This window comes from Scardinius erythrophthalmus (assembly GCF_964197995.2).
Source record: "Scardinius erythrophthalmus genome assembly, chromosome: 5".
Lineage (NCBI taxonomy): Eukaryota > Metazoa > Chordata > Actinopteri > Cypriniformes > Leuciscidae > Scardinius > Scardinius erythrophthalmus.
Genome location: NC_138225.1, coordinates 16,371,013 through 16,393,599, shown reverse-complemented (window position 1 = coordinate 16,393,599; position 22,587 = coordinate 16,371,013). Strand labels below are relative to the sequence as shown.

The 22,587-nt window shown below is 37.5% G+C and overlaps 1 protein-coding gene across 3 annotated transcripts; it reads right to left on the bottom strand.

Moving 5' to 3' along the window:
* Positions 1-212: 212 nt before the first annotated feature.
* trpm6 (transient receptor potential cation channel, subfamily M, member 6) lies at positions 213-21,939 on the bottom strand. Of its 3 annotated transcripts, none has more exons than XM_081367254.1 (40): positions 21,801-21,939; positions 21,272-21,360; positions 20,550-20,629; positions 20,392-20,430; positions 19,646-19,829; positions 19,328-19,541; positions 18,665-18,789; positions 17,881-18,058; positions 17,589-17,763; positions 17,357-17,480; positions 15,878-15,950; positions 15,697-15,797; positions 15,458-15,607; positions 15,319-15,372; positions 14,629-14,769; positions 14,288-14,404; positions 13,929-14,176; positions 13,535-13,763; positions 12,857-13,012; positions 11,782-11,883; positions 11,556-11,684; positions 10,247-10,495; positions 9,913-10,087; positions 9,607-9,721; positions 9,203-9,393; positions 8,870-9,002; positions 7,327-8,261; positions 7,162-7,238; positions 6,932-7,052; positions 6,591-6,634; positions 6,438-6,502; positions 6,327-6,349; positions 6,166-6,216; positions 5,637-5,702; positions 5,253-5,554; positions 4,258-4,340; positions 3,965-4,170; positions 3,829-3,880; positions 3,588-3,697; positions 213-2,931 (listed from the first exon to the last, which is right to left on the bottom strand). In XM_081367254.1, exons 2-40 carry the CDS (start codon positions 21,272-21,274, stop codon positions 2,864-2,866), a joined length of 5,688 nt encoding a protein of 1,895 aa, XP_081223380.1. In that variant the 5' UTR covers positions 21,275-21,360; positions 21,801-21,939; the 3' UTR covers positions 213-2,863. The 3 variants fall into 3 exon arrangements, with proteins under 3 accessions (XP_081223380.1, XP_081223381.1, XP_081223382.1); XM_081367255.1 differs by having other exon boundaries at positions 15,473-15,607; XM_081367256.1 differs by lacking the exons at positions 18,665-18,789; positions 19,328-19,541; positions 19,646-19,829; ... (2 more) ...; positions 21,272-21,360; positions 21,801-21,939 and having other exon boundaries at positions 17,589-17,752; positions 17,881-18,052.
* Positions 21,940-22,587: the final 648 nt, after the last annotated feature.

The following is a 22,587-nucleotide window of genomic DNA, read 5'->3' as shown; positions in this document are numbered from 1 at the left end:
AAATTGACAATAACTTTTGCCAGTGGGCTAAGAAAAATAAACTTTAAGATACATGATCTTATTATTTTGCAATAAATAAATAAATATATCTTGTTTTAAGGATGTTTAGATTATTATTATTATTATTATTTGTAACACAAATTATAAATGCTGAATTATATTTTGCACTCATGGACAGGCCTAATTCTAGGACTGCGTGGTTGGTTAGACTTGATTCATAGGTTTTTTATTGAATTCACAAGCAATCAAAATCTTCAAATCATAATAAAATTGATTTGAATAAAATGCATTCAAAATACTAGTATTACTTTCTCTAATGTCTCTTGAGCAAGAAAAATAAACTACATCATTGCACCAAAGTCAGTGGTAACATTAAATATATGTACTGTAGGGGTCATAAGTTTACCCTTGCATAATCAACATTAAAAGAGGGATCATAAAAATTGCATTTTGTTTTCATTTAGTACTGCTGTTTTAAATTGTAAGGCTGGAAAAACTGGAAGAGAGGGCAACTCTCTGAGAGAACAAAGGAAATTAACATTTGAACTCACTCTTGTGCAGGTCTCACCTCAGAATCATCCTAATCTACATTTCTTTCCCTCTTCCCCCATCCCTTCTCCCTCATGCTGAGATCACCAAAATTCTAAAGAATCTATATGGTTTAATGTGATCACCAAAATTCAAAAGAATCTATATGGTTTAATGTGAATAATTATCATACAGTATTACACGTTTGGTATCATTTGAAATGTCTCAGTGTGACTGGTACAAAGGTCTCATTCCCAAAGAAGTAAACCAAAAGGTAATAAGGTATTTAAGAGTTTAGAGATAACTTGCACACAAAGGAGGATGGGTCTTCCAGGCAAATGGCCTCCTGCTCTTGAAAGGTGTAAATTCAATGCAAATTCCCATTGTCAGATGTACAGATATCATTAAAACCTTTTCATTTATGGAGTCAGATGAAATAATGAGAAAATACATATGAGAAAATGTATTTAATTTAATCAAATAACTTTGCCAAGAGGAAAGACAGTAATGCGCAAAAACCTTCACCTGCTGACCGGATGCCTCCATTGGGCCGATTGAGTCGGGCTTTCAAAATCATGTTATTTCACATAACAGATGTTTAAATAGACTACAAGACCAAATGAATAACCGAATTTACACAAAAGCCCCAGTTCAAAATTTTACATATGCTTGACTCTTAATATTGTGTCGTCACCTGGATGATCAGAAGCTTCTCAAGCAAGTTCCTTGGATCTCAATATCATACAGTCACTGTTGGAAAGAGTTAGTGAAGGATTTTTCTGAAGAACAGTGGACTGTTTAGCTGCTCAGGAAAAACAAGGGACTCAATCATATAATAATAATACTATTATTTTGTCTTGTGGACATTATGTTATGTAAAAAAAGAAAGAAAGAAGCTTAGCTTATTCAGGACAGTACTACATAAAAAACAGTATGCAGCTTATGATACCTCTTTTTTTTTTTTTTTAAATGAACATTTTGCAGATTCTGCAAGGTGTATGCAAACTTGTGACCTCAACTATTCAGAAAGGATGTAAGGATATCTATTTGCATGATATCCTGGAAATAACTATTTAAAGGGATAGTTCACTTTGAAATTAAATTTTGGTATGTTTTAGCTTACCTCAAGGGCATCCAAGATGTAGGTGTCTTTTTTTCCGCAGTAGTTTCAATTTTGTTACATATCATATCATATCATGCAGGTCTATGGTCACGGTCTCAAAGAGCATGCACAGAGTCCAAATTAAAACAATTCCCCATTGTCCAAATTAAACAATTTCCCATCGGAAGTAACACAGCCACGTCCAAGTGATCTGAGGGCGCGCGCGCATCTTGGTGTGTGACGTGTGCGCAGACTGGTGCATAGATATATACAATAGATGTCGCCTTGGCTACGGCAGTTCATTGGAACGAATGTCTTTAATGCGACATCTAGTGTATATATCTATGCACCAGTCTGCGCACACGTCACACACCAGGATGCGCGCGCGCCCTCAGATCACTTGGACGTGGCTGTGTTACAAGAGGTAAAAACGATATAAATCGATAAAAATATTCTCACACAAACCGCTCGTTTCGTGTCTTAGGCCATCAATGTGTACTTACGATGGGGAATTGTTTAATTTGGACGATGGGGAATTGTTTTAATTTGGACTCTGTGCATGCTCTTTGAGACAGTGACCATAGACCTGCATGATATGACTGTCAGACAAGAACGGTTTGACCTAAAAATATCAAAATTGAAACTACTGCGGAAAAAAAGACACCTACATCTTGGATGCCCTTCAGGTAAGCTAAAACATACCAAAATTTAATTTCAAAGTGAACTATCCCTTTAAAAGTTCCCTGGAAATAGGTTTTCCATGACCATCAACGTATCGATGGTTGGAGCGCCCTGACTAGACTAAAAGCAAATTTGAGAGAGCTGTCATTTGCTCATTGTGATTGTGTTGTTGCATATTGTATTTATATTTTCTCTTTAAACGTAAAAAACATATTTTAAACAGTGTTTAAAACATTAATATAGGTATTGACATGAACTAATGATAAAAAAGGAGAAATGGAAAATTGTCAGATCAGATCTTTGACACATGACGTCCCTTATCAACTTTTGCACCTGTTACTGTTTATCATAAACTAGCATCAGCCAAAAACAACATAAACAAAAATGTTTTGGCACCTTGAGCAGCTTTTTACTACTTAAATTTATATATATATAGTAGGGATTAGAGGAAACAGGATGTGAACATGACGAGCTCCACTGGAAGCTGATCTGCGTCTCAGAGTCTTTGCATACCCTCTGTGGATTTGATAAAGTCTATTTCCAGGTCAGAGGTTAAACTGTGCTGCTCGCCTCATCAAAGGCAGGAACTGACTTCTTTTGCCTGCCGCAACTCTTCAAATCTGAAAAGCCAAACACAATATACACAATTGCGGTGCATATACATAATTTATCACAGAGAGATGCTTTTCTTAAGATCCGAAATGAAATTTGTGGATTGTACATTAATAATTTGTTTTGATTTGATGTGGTTCTTGGAGAGGACGCAAGACGAATAAAAAACAAAGCACCTTTGAAATATCAAACAAATGTGGCGGAGTGGTTTTCGTTTGTTTGTTTATTTTTTATCCCTGTACTTCTGAAGCAAAGCCTCCCTCTTGATACAAACAACAGGCATCTCATATGTCTTCCATGAGACAGTAATTAATATCTAATCAAAGTCAACACTCTCTAACGCACAAAGAACTATTAAATATGTAATCAAAGAGAACACTCCACATGCCACAAAGGAAACCACGCCCCTCTTCTGCATGCCTTTGCTGTCATGGAAATGAAATAATTTCTGCCTCATTAGAATTTTTACTAAACCTTCAGGCTTAATTAGACGGCTTTTCCTGTTCATTTTGAAGTTTGCTCTTTTCAAATGAACTATCAAATCACTTCTAAAGTTGGAAACATGAAGGTAGGCCGTATTTGCGAGATCTGCCACAGCAGGAAGTAAAAAATGAAAGAGTCCTGAAAGTTCAACCCTCAACCTGTGACATGAGTGTTACCTCACCTGAGAGACCGAGCTTCTTACAGCAGGAGTTGCAAGTGTGCTTGAGAACAAAGCTCTGGATTGCATCATCACCCAAATTGGCAGGTCCAAACGCCATCTCTCCAGAGGAGCTACAACAGGAGAAAACTTTACTTAGGAGCAGAGTAAACAAATGCATTTGCACATTTCCAAAAACAAATATCCCATTTTAGTAAATATATTTAAACATTTATGATGCTACATATGTGTTGTGCTTATTTACCTTTTATCGTCTACTCTGATCAGTGAGGGGTCAGTGAGTTCCACACCCACACCTTATAATAAAAATAAAGATTCAGTTCCAACACAATCAATTTTCCAATCATAATAATCATACAGTACAGTAAGCTTATCTATACCTTGTAGATCCAGCACTAGCAGCTCCTTGTTGGTGTACTCGTATGTCCAGTGAGAGAACGCTAGAATTGCTTCCTCCAGACCAGAGGAGGGCGAGATCTCCTCTCCTGTGTTATTGTTGTATTTCCTGAAATGTCCACTCATGTTCTTCTCAACAGTCAGCCACTGGCCGTCTGAGCGCCAGTGCAGCAAGGAGACATCCAGAAACCTGCACACATACATAGACTATACATAGTCATATACATAATCAACTTCTTATCATCATAATAATGCAGATAGAATTCATAAAGCTGACCTAGAACTGTAGGGAACACTGCTGGGTTTAACTTGGTTGAATCGCTGCATGAGTTTTTGTGCTGCTCTCTGTTGTTGGATTTCCTACAGGTTGGAGAGGAAGTATTCAATAGAGATGCAGAGAGAATAGTTTGGAATAATGAAGATGATTTTTTTTAAATAGTTTTTTCGGCTCTCATATGCTCACCAAAGCTGTGTTTAAGTAACGTTGTGATATTATATAGCAGACATTAATATTGTGAAATATTATTGCAATTTAAAATAACTGTTTTCAGTGGTAATATATTTTAATATGTAATTTGGATGGCAAAGCAGTCTTCAGTGTCATGTGATCCTTCAGAAATCATTCTAATATGCTGAGTTGGTGCTCAGTTATTATCAATTATTATTGGAGCTCAATTGTTAATAATGGTTCTTATTACCAATGTTAAAAGCAGTTTTTGCTGCTTAATATTTTGGTGGAAACTGATACTTTTTTTACATAGAAAGTTCAATAGAACAGCATTTATTTGAAAGTATTCATTTCTTTTTTTTTATCTTACTTAGCTAAAACTTTTGAATGGTAGTGTACTATGGTTTATTTCTGCAAAAAATATAATATATTTTAAATATAAAATATTTATTGAGCACCAAATCAGCACATTACAATGATTTCTGAAGGATAATAAGACACTGAAGACTAGAGTAATGGCTGCTAAAAATTCAGCTTTGCCATCACAGGAATTTTTATTTTAAATTGTAATATTTCACAACATTCATGTATTTTTCATCAAATAAATTCAGCCTAGGTTGCATAAAAGGCTTCTTTCAAAAACATAAAAAAATCGAATTATTCCAAACAATACATATACTGTATATACTGTCTGTAGATAATAGGTGATAATCAATAGATCAATCAAATTATCTGACAATGAAAGTTACGTAAATCTATCAATTGCAGAATTTACCGTTTATTTACATTACTGTTCATAATCTTTCAAAATGTCAAAGATGTACCCGAAGACAGAGATGAAGAGAAGTGCTGATTGGGAAAACTTTCTGCCAGATGCGAACCACCTCTGGCCTAAAGGCTTTCACGACATACACTGAGCCCAGCTTCAACACATCACCCTCAGCCCAGGTACACAACACCTTGGTGGCCCTGCGCAGACCCCCATCCAGCACTTCCTGGTGGGCTAACGGTTGAAGAACAGCGGTACGTCCGTGCTGAAGCCAGGCGGAGATGCCAGAGGACTGATTCCCAAGAGAAGATCCTGCTTCTGTCTCCTCCAGTGTATATATACATACCTCAACACCACCTGAATAGTGCAGAGGACATTTATGAAAATAGCCAGATATGTCCACCACTGGTTAAATAACAACCATGTTTTGATTATTTACCCAATAATGACACAGGGGTGAATGGTATAGAGTGAGCCAGTCTCATTAGGTTGTTTCTCTCCATTGCTGAAAGAAAAAGAAAGAAAATCACCAAAAGAGATCAACCATATATATTAAAAAAAATTAGGGCTGTCAAAAGATTAATCGCGATTAATCGCATCCAAAATATAAGTTTGTGTTTACATAATATATGTGTTTGTACTGTGTATAATTAAATTTGTATATATAAATACACACACATGCTTGTATATATTTAAGAAAAATGTGTAATTTATATATAAAAAAAATTATATTTATATATAATATAAATTATATATAAATATATACAGTATATGTATGCAAATATTTCTTAAATATATACATGCATGTGTGTGTATTTATATATACAAAATAATTATACACAGTACACACACATATATTATGTAAACACAAACTTTTATTTTGGATGTGATTAATCGTGATTAATCTTTTGACAGCCCTAAAAAAAATATATATAATATATACAGTGATGATTATAGTTATAACTCACCAGAGTAATGCTGGCCTAAATCTTCTGTCAATTTAAACGTAGAGCTTCTTACTAACACCAGACAAAGAGAGAGCACAAAAAACATGTATTTCACCTAAATGAAACCCATGCAATTTACTCACATCATAAATACACTAACAATATAAAGTATGTACAATTACCTTCTTGTGTCATACTGCTTACCCTACAAGAAGTAGAGAAATTAGGTGAACAGCTAGAAATGTTTTCTGTGATTACTTAAAATGTCTAATCAAATCAAAAACTTAACTTACGAAGGTCTTTGACTGATAGACCTGGCCCAGCTGCTTAGAAGTGGCTGCCCTGGACTCACAGTGTTCTGAAGAGAGATCATAACACACAGCCAAATCAAATGTCTCACAAACAGGAAAGAAATCAAATGACCAAATCACTACAGGTGAACTTACCAGCCATAATGGGGCCAGTTTTGTGGAATCCACTTGGTCAACATCTAGTAAATAAAATGAAAAATTATCCCATTACACTTTGTGGGTTACTGTCATTTTATATCCGCCAGCAATTCCACACGTAAAAACTAATTTAGAAAAGCAAATTCTAAGCAGACTGCTCAATTGCTTGATATTTAACAAAAATGAACTAAGCTCCTATTTTGGAAAATAATGCCTTGTTGTCTTTTTGTGACATACAGCAGGGGTTTGGGGGAAATAATACATACTTTAAAAAATATATATATTTTTTTACATATATGCATATAATTACACCTGTAAATGTATTTTAAAAAACATACTCAGCTGGGTTAGACTGACTGAGGTTCTGAATTTCCGGTCAAACAGGCCTTTTACTTTCCTCTTCCTTTTTCTGCGTGGGTCAAACTCATGCATGCATCCCCGCATTTCATCTAGTTTTACCTAAGAGGAGACATTGACCATATGACTATCACTAGTGCTACATAGAAGACCATCGCTCGTGCACAACTTGCATGCAATTAAATTAAACGGACATAGCAGGATGGCTTACATTCTCAGGAGTTCCTGCTTTGGTCTTTATGGACTTTTTCCCAAATGACTTTTGTCTTCTAAAGATCTTAGATAATCCTACAGATTACAGATAGTCATAAACTGGTTATTAAACAGAAACTGAGGTTGTTAATTAGTATATTGTTATGACATGCATCCATTATACCTTTCTGGTCATGGCTGTGGTGGGGAGGCGTAAGAAGCGTCCGCCTGCCGTGCTCTGATGTTGCTGTATCAGGCATGGCCATTTTCTCCACACTAGCTGAGAGCGAGCGGCTCTGCTCCAGATCATAGGCCCATTTCCTGCCTGAAAGTCCTTGAGGTCTTGTGAAGCGTTCACCATCATCAAGCCTGTAGAATGCCGGGTTTTTGATCCCAGCTGCTCGGTCTCCATCACTCTGGGAGTCTGCGAGCAGGAACGTGTGGCTGGAGGCTCTGGATATTGCGTGCAAGTCGTCCTCATCGTCCTCTTCCTCCATAGACTCCTCATGGCTGGGTTGAAGCTGTAAGTCCCTCATAAATGGCATGGTGGGAGAACTGGCACGTGATGGTTCCCCAGATCCATACATTCCCTTGTCCCTCCATCCAGTGCATAGGTGAGGTAAAGAGGGATCGCATTCCATTGATACACCTTCTCTTGAATCGCCATGCTGTAGGGGCCACCTAAAACTATAATCTTCTTCCTCAGGGTTTGCCAACATGCATTTGCTCCTGACCTCAAAGGGTCCGACACTCGTCCCTGGTGGCAACTCCAAGGAAGGACGCTGCCGGCCAGGCCCCAAACCTCGGAGCAGGGAAGGTGGCATACTGCGGTAGTGCTTCGGAGACGGAAGTGCTTGGCTGGGCGCGACACTTCCACCAATGCGGAGACAACAGCTATGGGACACTTGCTCATGGCGGCATGTAATTGGTTGACTCTGACCAAGACGGGCCACTTCTAGCTGCTGGTTGTCTGTGGCTGAGAGGAGGTTTAGAGTGTCCACTGCTAAAGCAGACAAGTCCTGCAACTGCCCCAAGTGACAATCTAAAGTGCGCAGATCGTCTTGGATGATATTGACCTTCTCCGCAACCTCAACTAATATTCCAGCCATCTCTTCAGTCCTAGAAACAAACACTGTAGTAAACAAACTATTCTACAATTCCATTTAAGATAAACAAAACCATTAGGTTCTATTTTTAGAACATCAGATTGCATACCACTTTTATGCCAACGACACAACTCTATGTCCCATTGTACTCGATTGATAGGTCCTTTTCCAACATTAGTAAGTGTCTTGAAGTTTTAAAAGGCTGGATGGCTAAGAATGTTCTCCACTTAAATGAGAGCAAACTGATGTTGTTGTTTTGGGGCCTTATCTGTTGTTTAGCACTTGGGTTGTTTAGCTCTTCGCCCCATATCTCTAATTACTTGGGCGCCCCCCTCTAGAAGTGCTAGTTCTCAAGAAAGAGAACTCAATTTTGGTCTTTCAAGTAGTCTTGTTTTATAGTGCGATGTTTGGTTTTATGACTATATTGTGCAGCACTTTAGGCTGCACTCGTTGCAGCAGGAATGTGCTTTATAAGAAAATAAACTCAAACTCAAAATAATATAAAATGGGAATTCAGATGCATAACTTCATATACAAAGTTCAGTCAACTGATAGATTAACTAAAACAAAACTGATGTAATTTCCCGCTGCATCCAAATGAGTTCTGGGAGATGCACTCACTTGTCAGCTGCAGAGCGAATCCGGTTGATTTCGCAGCAATGTTGACTCTCCTTTTTGTCTCTGAAATATCCAGCGACACACTTCTCCTCAAACTCATGTAACTTCTTCAGATCATTTGGGGCCAGGAATAATTCTGTAAACATGATTTTTTTTTGGGATACTTGATACTGCTGTTAATGTTTGTTCTATTGTTCTAACACTGAATATATCCATGTATCCACTACTATCATCTTTTTTTGTATTGTCACAATCCTACCTCTGTGTGTCAATTTTGTAAGCCCTAACACAGAGGACTATGATGGTTAATAAAATTACATACAAACACACACTTACTTAGGCCAGTTCTTCCCCGTTTGGATGCCTTGCTGTGCTTTTGCCACATGGAACTGAGACACAGAGTCATGTGACTGAGAAGGATGAGAGGGGGTGGCAGCCACGGTTTCTCCTGATAGGTCATGATGTAACGATAGCGGTTATATTTCCACAGCTTACGGGATATGGAGCTCATGTCAAAGTAAACATTGCTGTGAAGTGAATAATAAGGCAAAGTAGGTTAAACCATCACAAAGCAACCAAGATCCAACAATACATCAACGCTGCAATGCTCTTCCAATCTGGATGCCATGCCGTATATTAGTCGAACAACTCAACAGAAAAAAGTATCATTATTACACCAGGAAACAGATCAAAATATGTGAGCGAATGACAAGTCTTAAAGATGAAAATGAAGTGCATACTTGAAGAAGGCAATGAGTACATTGACCATGATGATGTACTGAATAAAAAGGTAGACGGCCTGCAGGAAGGGGGTGAGGAAGGCTCCAGGGACACAGGTTTCAGGATGACTACAGGCTGGCAAAAACAAAAAGGATGATCACAATAGAATATAAAATAAAAATGTCTTACAATTAAAAATAATAGAGTAAATGATCTAAAAGATGTAAAGGGTGAACTATGTTCTGACATCCAAGCTGTGGGAAAATGTTTATTCAAATCAGATGAACTGAACAGACTGAATGGTCTTGTCTTTTTGTTTTACTCACCATCAATTTCTCCAGCATACACCTCCCCAAAGATCATCCAGTAGGGCTGGAAGACTACATCTCTGAGCAGACTCCAGGATGGACCCTCATCAGGGGACAGGATAGACTTCCTGGACGTGCCGAAACTGACCAGCACAATCGCCATAATGACTACTATATAGAACATATTGCTCATCTGTGGGAGAAAGTCATATATAAACATTTTAAATTGTATTATCTATTATTGTGAAACACATCTCAAAGTTATAAAAGATCTTTTAATTCTGAGTTTAAGAAAAACATTACAGTAAATGTTGCATGTAGACTTATCTACTAATACATTTAAATTACACACCATTTTGGTGATCATGGTCAGGTAGGGTCCTGCATGCTGATTCAGAGCGAAAAGGTCCAGAAGTCTGACAGACCAGAAGATAAAATCCAAAGAGTAGACAATATGACTGGCTAAGCGCGTTTCTTGATGCCATCGGAGGGAGACCCCAACCATGAACAGGAGGATGCCCATGAAGTCATTGATATTCCAGTACTCACTGAACCACACCTTTAACTTCTTAGTGAACTTCCTGGGCTCCAATACCCACACCTAGAAAACAAACAGTACCCATTATCATAACTCTCAACATAGTATCCTTAATAAGTCAGTCGGTGGCTCTCAACTGGTGGGTTATGAACCAAAATTGAGTAGCAGGTTTGTTCTAAAGGGTCATGGACAGCAGAGAAATAAAAACAGCTAAATGGAAATAATAAAATGTTCATAACCATATAAAAGTTCAAACTCTTCCCATATCTCGTCATTTACATCCAATATTATGCATGAAATCAAACAGTACTGTATTGTGGCACAAAATTCATCTGTCACTTAGTAAAAGCTAGCCGAATCAGACAGACGCAAATTAACAGGTAAACTGACATGATGCTACCTTGATCATCAGGAACAAAGCGCAATGCAAGATAAAATAATATTCGACCCAGCCAAATTGAAATACAGGTTCACTAACAATAAGGATATGGGAATGGTTTCTTTATAATGATTACTGTGAATTATTAGCTGTTGAGCACGTGAAAACTCAAAAAATTACATATATGTCATGCTAATAATTTAGCATATTGTTGGGCCTATCCACCTCGCAGTGATATTAAGGATGTCTGTTGGAGCAGATACCCTTGTGGATAGGCCCAACAATAAGCCATATGCAATATGTCATGACTGACTGATAGACAGATAGATAGACAGACAGACAGACAGACAGACAGATAGATAGATAGATAGATAGATAGATAGATAGATAGATATTTGTTATTCAGAGTATATTTCTAACCAAAATACTACAAACAATCTCTCAAACATATAGTCTATGTCAGAACTCTGTTAATAATTCCCACCAATGAACTGTAGCTGACTTCATAGATAACAGAGGATGGGGGAGTCGGACAGTGGCATTCTCAGGGTCAAGTTGAAAACTCCCTAATCAGAAAGAGATAGTACCTTCCAGAAGACCTTCGGAATCCAGGTTGGTTAAGATAAGACATTTCGAAGAAACATTTTATTATTTAATTGCCATGAACAGCTGCAAAGGGCACTGAGCCAACCATTCACAGACAAAAGCAGACATTGATGATGTCATACTGTATATGTCTTTTACCTCTCGAGCTTTCTCCACTGCCATGGTCAGGATGTAAGTTATGACTAAGCACTCCTGAATGTTAGGTTTCTCCTCCAGCCTCACCAGCACAGTATAAGAGAACATCATGAGGAAACCCAAGAATGCCATCTGTGTGGACAAATCAGATCTTCAGAGATGGAAGGTTGAAAAGGGCGACAAATGGAGCGAGAGCGTGTAAGCTCTGGGGAATTAAGGGGAAACCTACTGTGTGAAACCAGAATTTGACCACTGGAGCAGTATAGAAGTCATACACCTTTCTGGTCCAGGGACAAAGACATCTACTCCCTCTCTCCTCATCACCCTGAATCTAGAGAAAGACCACTGTCAATGTAAATTACACACTGTGCCATAAGAAGTAAGACTGAGTAGCGTGTTAATAGGTTGTCAGCAGTGTTGGGAAGTGACTAACTGAGAGTAGTGTGGTCACAACTTAGTAAGAGTAGTGGAGTCACAACTTAGTGAGAGTAGTGAGGTCATACCATGACTAGTTTACATGTTTTCAAAAAAAAAGTGCAGCTTTTTCCAATATGAAGTAATTTTTTTATTGAGTAATAATGTGGCTACATTCCTGTGTTAATTTCACATTGTATTGTGCAAGTAGTTTTACAGCCACGTGAGCTGAGGAAAGAAACAAACTCTGTCAAGGGTTGTCTACACCAAGGATAAAAACTCTAATGATAACTATAACTAAAAAGTTTTAATAATCTTCTTAATTCTATGAGAATAGTGAAGTCCAACCTTTCAATTTTTTTTATGATTTTTCCAGCTCCTGCATGCCAAAAACATTGACAGCCAATCAGAATGCAAAAGGCTTTTTAAAAGCTCGAGAATTTAAAGTGGCAGACAACAAAACTGCAGCATGTGCTTAGAATACATCTCTGCACACTAATACAGTTATCTTTATATTTAGCATTCTAGGTGTGAACAGCTCTCTAGTGAAACGGTTAATTTGGACAGTTCAGGCAAATTAACTAATTGAATTGCCAATTCAAGACACTTCACAGAATTAACTAGGTTAGTTAGGGTGACAGATTTAAAACTAAGTTTAAGATTTAAATGTAGTTTTGCTTCTTCAAAAGAATAGCTTTATTGTAGTTTATACAGCATGACCAGTATAGTTTGATTTACAAATGAATGACTCTCATTACTTAATAAAAAATAAAATAAAATAAAAGAGTGGTCAGTTTGAATCAGTCAAACAAACTGAATGGGCTCCCCAGCTGCAAACACATAATTGGTGTGTGGTGTATTGTTACAATGAGTCTGTCTAAATTACTTACTGCATTTGCCGCCCGTTCTTGTTCTGATGCCCCTGGGCTTCCTGGGTCCCACCCAAACTGCAAGGCTTCCTGGGGCTGAGGAACATGGGACATCTCTGCCTGACTCTTAAACTCTAGCATCTGAATGGCCACAGGCATCAGAATACTGGCAATAATCTGGACATGAAAGGAAGTGGTTTTTGGACAACAGCCGTTAAAAAACAGATCTGGGTCACAACTCTGCTGTAAAATGATAAATGTCAAAAGAATGAAAATAAAATGAATCTGTAGGCACACGGCTGCCAGCTTGACAAATATGTTTGAAATACAAGTTATTTGTGTCACTTCCGTTCTGCTTCTAGGAGAGCTGACCTGCCTGAGTAATTTCTTAGTTTTACTTTTGCCTCCTTGAACCATGGAGCTTACAGCAGCGAATGAAACTTCTGGAGTAAGAGAGGGGGGTGGGATCGAAACATGTTGCATGGACTGCTTATGCATGTGTAATAATTGAGAAAAATTACAAAACGATAATGTTTATAATTAAACAACACCCCAAATATTAACCCTTTAAATGCAACAGATATTTATCCTTTCTGTAGCATAGTTGAAAAAAGAAATTAAACTATTAAAAACAGTGCTAAGCTATACATGTTATTATGTCACATCTTTCAAACACAATTATTAAGCAATTCAACACACCTTGAACCAGGAGTTCTTTCTCATGTTGAGGCGGCCCATCCACAAGTCTGTGAGGAGCATCTGAGTGCAGTTGTGAGCCACAAAGGGCCTTAGTCTTGAGGAGACGGCCATTTGCAGACAGGTGAAGTTACTCCAGTCCTTCATCTCCCAGGTCAGCAGCTTCATCGCCATGCGCTCGTTCTCTCTGAAAGCCTGATCCAGGAGATCCACAGCCAGCTCTCCAAACTCTCTAGAAAAATCAGTACAATCACATTGTGTTATTTTGACAACTTTCAAACACAACATTTCTAAACTCGAGATACAGTTCTTTCTAATCCAATGTTATATCCATTAAACGCCATTTGGCACATGGAGTTTGTAATTAGCTTTGGAATGAGGAAAAAACGAAACTGACAGAGACTTCTTCTTCAGCTCCTCAGCCATGCTGTCACTCAAATTGCTCTGCTTGGCTTCCACTGCCATAGCGCGGTAGAGCTTGCAGGCCACAACCGCCCTGGCCATAGCTTGCTCTCCATGCTGCCACAGGAACAGCGCCATCTCTTGCCGATGCTTCAGCACTGCCCACACAAACAGGTCGTTAAAAGTGCATACAAAGTCGGGGCTCTGGGCTGACTTCAGGTCCTGAGGTGCTACTGCACCCTCCTGCAAAGACACAATTCTGGGTGTTTTTAATAAATGGAATGATTGTGAAAGTATTCGCAATTCCATGACTCATTGTTGCATCTATGAACAGAATGAAAAAGCACAAAGGACCTGGTGTCTGAACGGCTGAGCGGTTCTGTGAAAATGGGAGCGAGATTGGGAGGTCTCTGGAGTTCGAGCTGCTTTCCTGGCCTTGCTGAAGGGGCTGGATGTCTCCTTACCACCCTCCTATCCCCGATCAACATAGCTCGTTAAATTTAAGTTAGAAAATGTCTAAAGGAAATGGAAATTCTTGGCCAAAAGATTTTAAAACACACAAATGCATAGTTATTGGCTAAAATTATTCTACAAATGAATTATCAGAGATCAAAAACCCCATATCAGACTTAACACAAACAACATACAATATATTTGTCATTATGTAGCAGCTGGATGGCAGAAAGGAGGCAGACCTTTGCTGGGCTATGGAAGCGACTGTACATGACTCGGAAGCTCTTGCGTGTATATGTGCTTCGATAAGCTCCACCAATCAAGTATTCAATCACCATTCCGATGTCAATTAAAGATATCTTATAAACAGCAGGCAGACGAGTCTACAAAAACAAAGAAAATGCTTAAGGAAACACTTTTTCAGGTCAAGGGCCCCTTGGTGGATTGACAAATGGAGAAAAAAAATTGAGTGTTACATTTTAAGCCTGACCTATAATAATAACATGCATTTATTATCCTATTCATATATGTACATACTTTATGATGTTAAGCAAAGCTTAAGCTGAAGCTAAAGATTTGCAAAGCCATTAAAATAATTATTATTAACGTAACTATAAGTAGTATATATTTTGGGGTTGGTAAGACTGTTTTAGAAAGAAGTCTCGTATGCTTGCCAAGGATGCATTTTTTTATCAAAAATACAGTAAAAAGAGGAATATTGTCAAACATTATTATAATGAAAAATAACTGCTTTCAATTTTAATATATTTTAAAATGTAATTTATTGCCGTGATGGCAAAGCTCAGTAAAGTTATTTTACCATTGTATTTTTGTTTAATGAATATTTTCCAAAACAGTTGACCAATTGACAACCCTTGACCTATGAAATTCACAATGCAGAACAGATTTTAAAGGATTTCCTCTACACAAACCTGTTTGGCATCCTCAATGATGTGTCGAAGGAAATGATCTGATGAGCCTTTATACTGGAAAATACAAATATATATTTATCATAAGAACAAGAAGGATCAGGGATGCTTGCTTATATCAGAGACAAAAGCTTCATGTAACTGGTATGATAATCACTATGTTGTAGAGCTGTTCCAGATGAGAGATGGTCAAGAAGCGGCTCATGGTCATGCCGTTTTCAATTAGTAGCTTCACAAAACTGACACGATCCATTATCAGGGCATCCAACATGGTCTGCTCCAGAGATCCCACCTACAAAATCCAATGGTGAGTTATACACATCTGTCCTAACACAAAAAAGCCTTAATCCTGGCTGTGACATCATAACTTGTTTACTGTACCTGCCACTGTTGTCCATACACCAGAATGTGGTCCTTTGCGATATCAGCCCTGTCCCAGGCCAACGTGATATTCAGCTGCTCCTCAGGGGAAGCTCTGGTACCTGTATTTTCATTATTGGGGGAATTATCACATTAATCCAACCTTTAAATATTATGATAATAATTATTAAGCATTACATACCTCTCAGTGATGTAGACAGGATTGCAACATCTGCCTCTTGTAGGTCCTCAGACTCTGAGTCAAAAATGGTGATCTAACATGAAAAAATGTTGAAGTTTGACCTCATTAAAAAAAAAGAGTCCATAAGTTGCACATAAAAAATGAATTTTAAACAACACAGATGGCCAGCATTAAAACAGATTTGCAAACTAGTGACACTGCCGTTGTGTCGTGTTCAATATAGCCAGCAGTTATTTATTTTGTTTGGTATTAGTCTGAAACCACCAGCATCCCATGCCAGTATATAAATGCATGTAACTCTATAAGACACCCAGAGGAGATGTTCTTCTCTTAACATGCCTTTGGCATTTCGTCTTCACAAGAGTGATTCATACCCAATCAAAGAATCTGTACGCCTGGGGACCAAATTAATCCCTTCTACTCGATTAATATGGAAATACGTTTCATGCGCCATCATTCCAATTATTCTGTTCTCTCTCAATTTAGACGCTCAGAGATGTGGGATGGGTGTGGTAAACTACAACATTCCGTTTGATGGAGGCTTAGCATCAGAGCTTTCGGCATAGTGACAGAGACCGATACACAGCAGGCATCTTATCACACAAAACAACCAGTGTTTACCGCCAAGTAGGAGGAGAGAGGAAGAAGAAGACGGAAGAAGAGGAAACAGTCAAAGAAATGCAGAAGGGGATTGGAGTATGTTGCACTAGGTTCACAGCTTAGATAGAAAAGAACATTGCTGAAGTTCTCAAGAATGTTAGAACTGAATAACATTTCCTGAGCTGACGATAACAATCTACAAATAAGCTGATCGGTATCTCCTGAGAGTGGTGTTACCAAGACAGAGGATACCACTGTACATTTTTTACACTCAGTACATTTTTTATTTTAGCACCTTTTAAAAAAAAATAATAATTCTTTAATGGGTCAGAACATTTTGACTATGGTGATCGCATAATTAAAGAGATCAAGTAATTCATCATCATCTATCCAGTGAATTTACAGAACATTTACAGACAGTCATTCATAGTAAGTAAAGAGTGATCAGGATCCAGATTGGAAGCTTAGAACATTTCTTGGCACCAAAAATAAAACATAATAAAATAGACAGTTTAATAATTAGTTTTAGTTTATATTTTATTATGAAGAAAGAAATAGAATGCTATAATAATCATACGCAATTTGTTTTTCTTATACACCACGTTTAACAAGATTTCATCTTTAGTATGAACGAGTATGAATTAATAATTTTTACTTATATACTTTTAAGTCGCATTTGTTTGGTTCTTTGTTCAGTCTCAAACAATAATTTTATTTTTAAATTACATTTTTTTTTAATTAAGTTTAAATTAAGAGGATTGCACAAGAGTTAACTGCAAACATTAAACTTTGCTGAAGTTAAATGTCTTTTTTAACCCTAACTTTAACAATCACAATCAAGTATTCCAGAGAGATCTAAAATAAGGCTACTGAACTTACAAGCTCTCTATGTTCCATGCATTCCATAAGTATGTTAAGGAGTTCAGTGGACTCTGCTCTCTCCACACCAAACATATCCTGAATCCTCAGCAGGACATCCACTTTAATATCGGAATCCAACTTTCTGTGACAAATATATGTGCAAGAGCCATACACAGAAACAATGGTCAAAATATTCCATATAATAGCACCAAAATATTATTAAATTCATACACATTTATGTCAGACACACCTGTCTACAGCTGTTTGTTTGTGTATTAAAGCCAGCAGGTCTGCAGCTCTGCCTGTTCCCTCAAAGACCAGCACAGGCACAGGAGAACTTCTGTGCACATACTCCAGCACCACAGAGAGGATGGCAGGACCCCCCTCTACTACAACACACACTAAAGGCACATGCTGAGGCAGCCCTTAAAATGAGCACACACACACACACACACACACACACACACACAAACACATCACATCACACATGCACATATCATTTACCTTAACAAAAACAGCTGACATAGACTGAAAACTCTTACTTGGGTGGATCTTCTGAAAGTGTACATGCCTTTCCAGTCTCTTCCTCAGGTCGTTTTGACAACCTGATTTACCGATACCCATAGTACCATCATCAACTAACAGGAAGTGTGAATGCATGCCATTCAGACTGGCACGTTTACTCAGGGGATTACCCAGAGCCTGGTAGTGCCTCAGAACCTGACATAGGACCATAAACCCCAACATCAGTATAGCAGACCCAGAACAAAATACAGGAAATAATAATATAACAAAATAACAATGCTAGGTGCTAATTTCTTTGCACTTCCAACAAGGGGTCCAAAAGTCCTTTATTAAAGAAAAATTATTTTCTGTTGAGAAGTTTTATAAAAATCAGTATAACAATTTGAGTGAGCGTTTTTATGCGTTTTGGCCATTCATTTACACTACAACGTCGTTTTGGGGGCCTGAAAACACAAACTTTTGAAAATGGGTTTCCACAGGCACGTTTTTGAAAACGATACCATTATCGTCTCTGTGTAAACTACAAAAACATGAATTTGAGAAAACGGTGATGTCATGCGTATGCGTATTACGTGTTCAATCTATAGTCGTTTTTGTGGATCAGTAAGAATTGGGATCGTTTTGACAATGTTGTCGTCTGTAAGTGAAACTTTTCAAAAAAACAAGGAAAAACATTTCCATTTTTTTGTACATCGTTGTCGTGTGAATGTACCCTCAATCTGATTTTGAATTCCAATGACCTCAGATCCCACTGTGCTATATAATTCAATAACATAATGTAGAAAAAGAATAAAAACTCACATCACGGCCGATAAGGTCACTGTTATTCTCAATAATCCCCCAGGGTGTGATCCCTACAACATTCCTCTTCCTGTGGTAATGTGACCCATACAGTTTTACAGCATCACCAACATACTTAGACACACCTGGATGCAAGGAGAAATAATGTCCAGTTGTTATTGTTAACTAAAACTATTACAAATTGTTTTCAGTAATTAAAATAAAATATAAATATTAGATTGAAAAAAAAACTTAAGAGTAAAAATATTGCTTTGTCAACTAACTGAAATAAACAAATAAAAACTAATAAATAAAAAGAAAACTGTAAATATTAACATAAAATCTAATTGTCTAAAATCTAAACATCTTGTGTTTGCTATCACACTATTTTCTAGTGAAGTAGTTATAATGTTGTATTAAAAATATGAATAGATACTACAATAGCATTTAAATAATATTAAAATACCACTGATAAGGCCATAATGAATTACAGGTATGCATAAACTCTCTTTGATATCAAAATGACCTTATCAGTGTTATTTTAATATTATTTTATATGCTATTGCAGTATTTATTTAGATTTTAATACAACATATAACTACTTCACTAGAAAATAGTGTGATAGCAAACACAAGATGTTTAAAGTGCATTCCACATATACCACTAGCACCCACAAACACAAACCCGTATTGAGCCCATCAGTCAGTATCCAGGCTCCAGTGCTCTCTGCAGCTCTGATGAGCCCTGCGCTGAAGGCCTGACACACCCGTGGAGACAGAGGGAAGTTTTCAGTCCCTCCGTGCACGGATATCACCAGCTTGGGCATCTCCATGTGCCATTCTCTCAGCATCAGCTGCACCAGGAGCTCTGGTGGAGTGTCACAGGAAAGACGCACATACTGTAGAGAAAATAGCTCTTAATGTACTATGCGTGATCCCATATTATATATGCACTGTTAACAGGCATTTAAATGATGAGTTTTTTGTCCTTGTATGCACTAACCTTGGCACGACATGTGCGCTTTGTGCTGCCCTGGAAGTCCAGCGATCCGAAAGCATCGGTGGGGCTGAGGCTGGTGTGTCGCAGCACTGACCACTCCTCATCAGTAGGGTCTGCCCCAGGGCCATGTCCCAGCAAGCCAGAGTACGGACCCACATGCTCCGCGATCAGCCTCCCACAACAACATCTGAGGACAGAGATGACACTTTGAGACTGTTGAAACTTCATATTTTCAGGTTTCCATCAGCTTTTGACCAGCGAAATTACTATGACTTTTCCAGGCGTGATTACTGGGTAAGGAATTGAAAAATGATTTTATAGAGATCACACTCACAAAGAGCAATATCTTTACAATGAAATATTTCATGGCTGAGCATGACTATACGGAGCCCCGCAAATGACATGCGAGAAAAAAATATGTTTATTGTGGCCACAAATGAACAATTCGTTCCCACAACTAATTCGTTTTAAGAAAATTGTGCGCACAATATAATATTTTGTACCATTAATTTATTAACGTGGCCACGTTACAATAATTTGTTTCCTTGTTTTACTTAAATCGTGACCATGTATGACTAGAAAAAATTGACAAATGACAAAAAAGATTTCCCTGATTTTACTATGATTTCTTACGAACCATAAACATTTCCATGACTGTGAGCTTTTACGTAAAAAGAAGGAAAATGAGAAAAACATTTTCATGGAAATAAATAGAGAATATATGTACTGATGATCAAAATAAATAATACCTTACTAAGCTTTGGCACACTTGACACACTGGATAACACCTTCAAAACAGTAAAAAATGCAATTCATTAGTCTTTTAAGACAAATTAATAACCTAAATTACATTTATCATCAATAAAAGATAATATGCAGATATGACAATCAAGATTATTAAGCACACCTGTGATGATCACGTGAGGCTGGCAGAAATTTGACACATTCTCTCTTGTAAAAAGTGGTCTGGATCCAAGTGCATCTAGACTGAAGGGAAAAGAGTTGTAATGTTTGTCATAATATAGGCCACTTTTTCCACAACATTAGTTGTTATTGTTAACTGCACTTATTAAAATGTTCTATTCATTAAAATAAATGTGAAATAAAATATTAGATAAAAATGAGAAATGTTATCTTGGAAACTAACTGAAATAAAATACGTTGGAAGTATAAAATTCTTAAAACTAAAACTGAAATAATAAATTAAAGCTAAATAGTGATATAAAAAAAAAAAAAAAACAACTAAAGTACTTAAACATGAAACTAAATATTACTAAAATAACACTGATAAGTGTGTGTGTGTGTGTGTGTGTGTGTGTGTGTGTGTGTGTGTGTGTGTGTGTGTGTGTGTGTGTGTGTGTGTGTGTGTGTGTGTGTGTGTGGTAAACCTTATGTGGTGGGGAAATTTTTGGTTACCATAAAGAAAACAAAGTTTTTTGAAAATGTAAAAATGCAGAAAGTTTTCTGTGAGGGTTGTGTTTAGGGGTAGGGTTAAGGGACAGAATATGCAGTTTATACAATATAAAAATCATTATGTCTATGGAAAGTCCCCATAAAACATAGAAACCAGTGTGTGTGTGTGTGTGTGTGTGTGTGTGTGTGTGTGTGTGTGTGTGTGTTGCAACATACCATTTCCCCTCAAATCTCTTTTACAGTAGAGTCAGTCAGTCAGTCGTGAATACTTTCAGGCACTCCTGAATACTTCCAGCATTGCAGATCTTTGCCAGACAAAAACAAACAAACAATGCTTTAGCGTGCGGTGGAAAATCACGTACACATCCTTTTCCGGGAATTATTGGGTGAAATTATGAGACTCAAAGAGAAACAAAATTCAGAACTTAAAATACCGCCATCTAGCCGAAGAAATGAAAACGAATAGAAGGGAGAAACAGTGACCGAAACAAAACATACAGTAGGCTACTTACACTTACTGTACAAATACATTCGTGATATACATACATATTAACGAAAAGAGGTCGCAAACTCTTGTAACTACGCCTGCAAAACAACAATCCTGTGCGGAATGAGAGATGAGATAACTGAAACACAAGTTTTAACATGCCTGAGAGAAAATCCCTGTAGGGTATACGTTTTCGTTTCATCCAAAAAAAGGCAGTTACCCGAGATAACACACTGCTCTGCTTAGCGCTTTATTTACCTGTGTAATAGTCTTGTTTTCCCGGTCATGCTTTCCATAAATTCAGCGTATTCTTATCCCTGCATTATACGCGCATAATTGAAGAGGCGCGATGAGCTAGGAAATGGGTGGGCTTTACCAAGTGCTGTAAGTGTCGAGTGTGGACATGCAACTGGAACTTTAACATGTGTTTCGTTCTGGGAAGCTCGTGCTTGTTTAAGACAGACCAATAGTAGTTGCATAACATCACAAATGTATCTTCATTCTTGACTCTCTTCCAGTAACAGTTTCGAAATGTTTTTCAGATGCTTATTACTATGATTATTTTAGTTTTTTTATTTTATTATGACTTAAAGTGTCATGATTTCAAACTGGTTCCAAGAGCATTGGAGCGAAAATTGAAAATGTGTTTGTGAATGACTAACTAAATGCGAGCAGGCTGTTAAACGTAGAGGTGTTAAAGGTAAAGGAGGAACGCAAATAATGGAAAGACCAATTTCAGGCTACACAGTCACGAGGTGGCATCTTTACAAACAAACAATGTTTAGTTATGAAAATAATAATTTCTGCATAATAAGTAGCAAATATTGTTGCAAGGAGCAGTCATTGCACATTATTCATATTTATAATTAAATTATTAATAGCTAATAATACAGTTTAACACCAAATCCGTGCCATTTAGATGTATAACTGGTATGTAAATGGTTTCCCACTGTTATAGCGCCCTCTTCTGTCCAGACCGGATGAAACGTTGCATGCGTCTGACCCTTGATTAGACTACCAAGTTTACTGAAAATTTGCTGTTGTT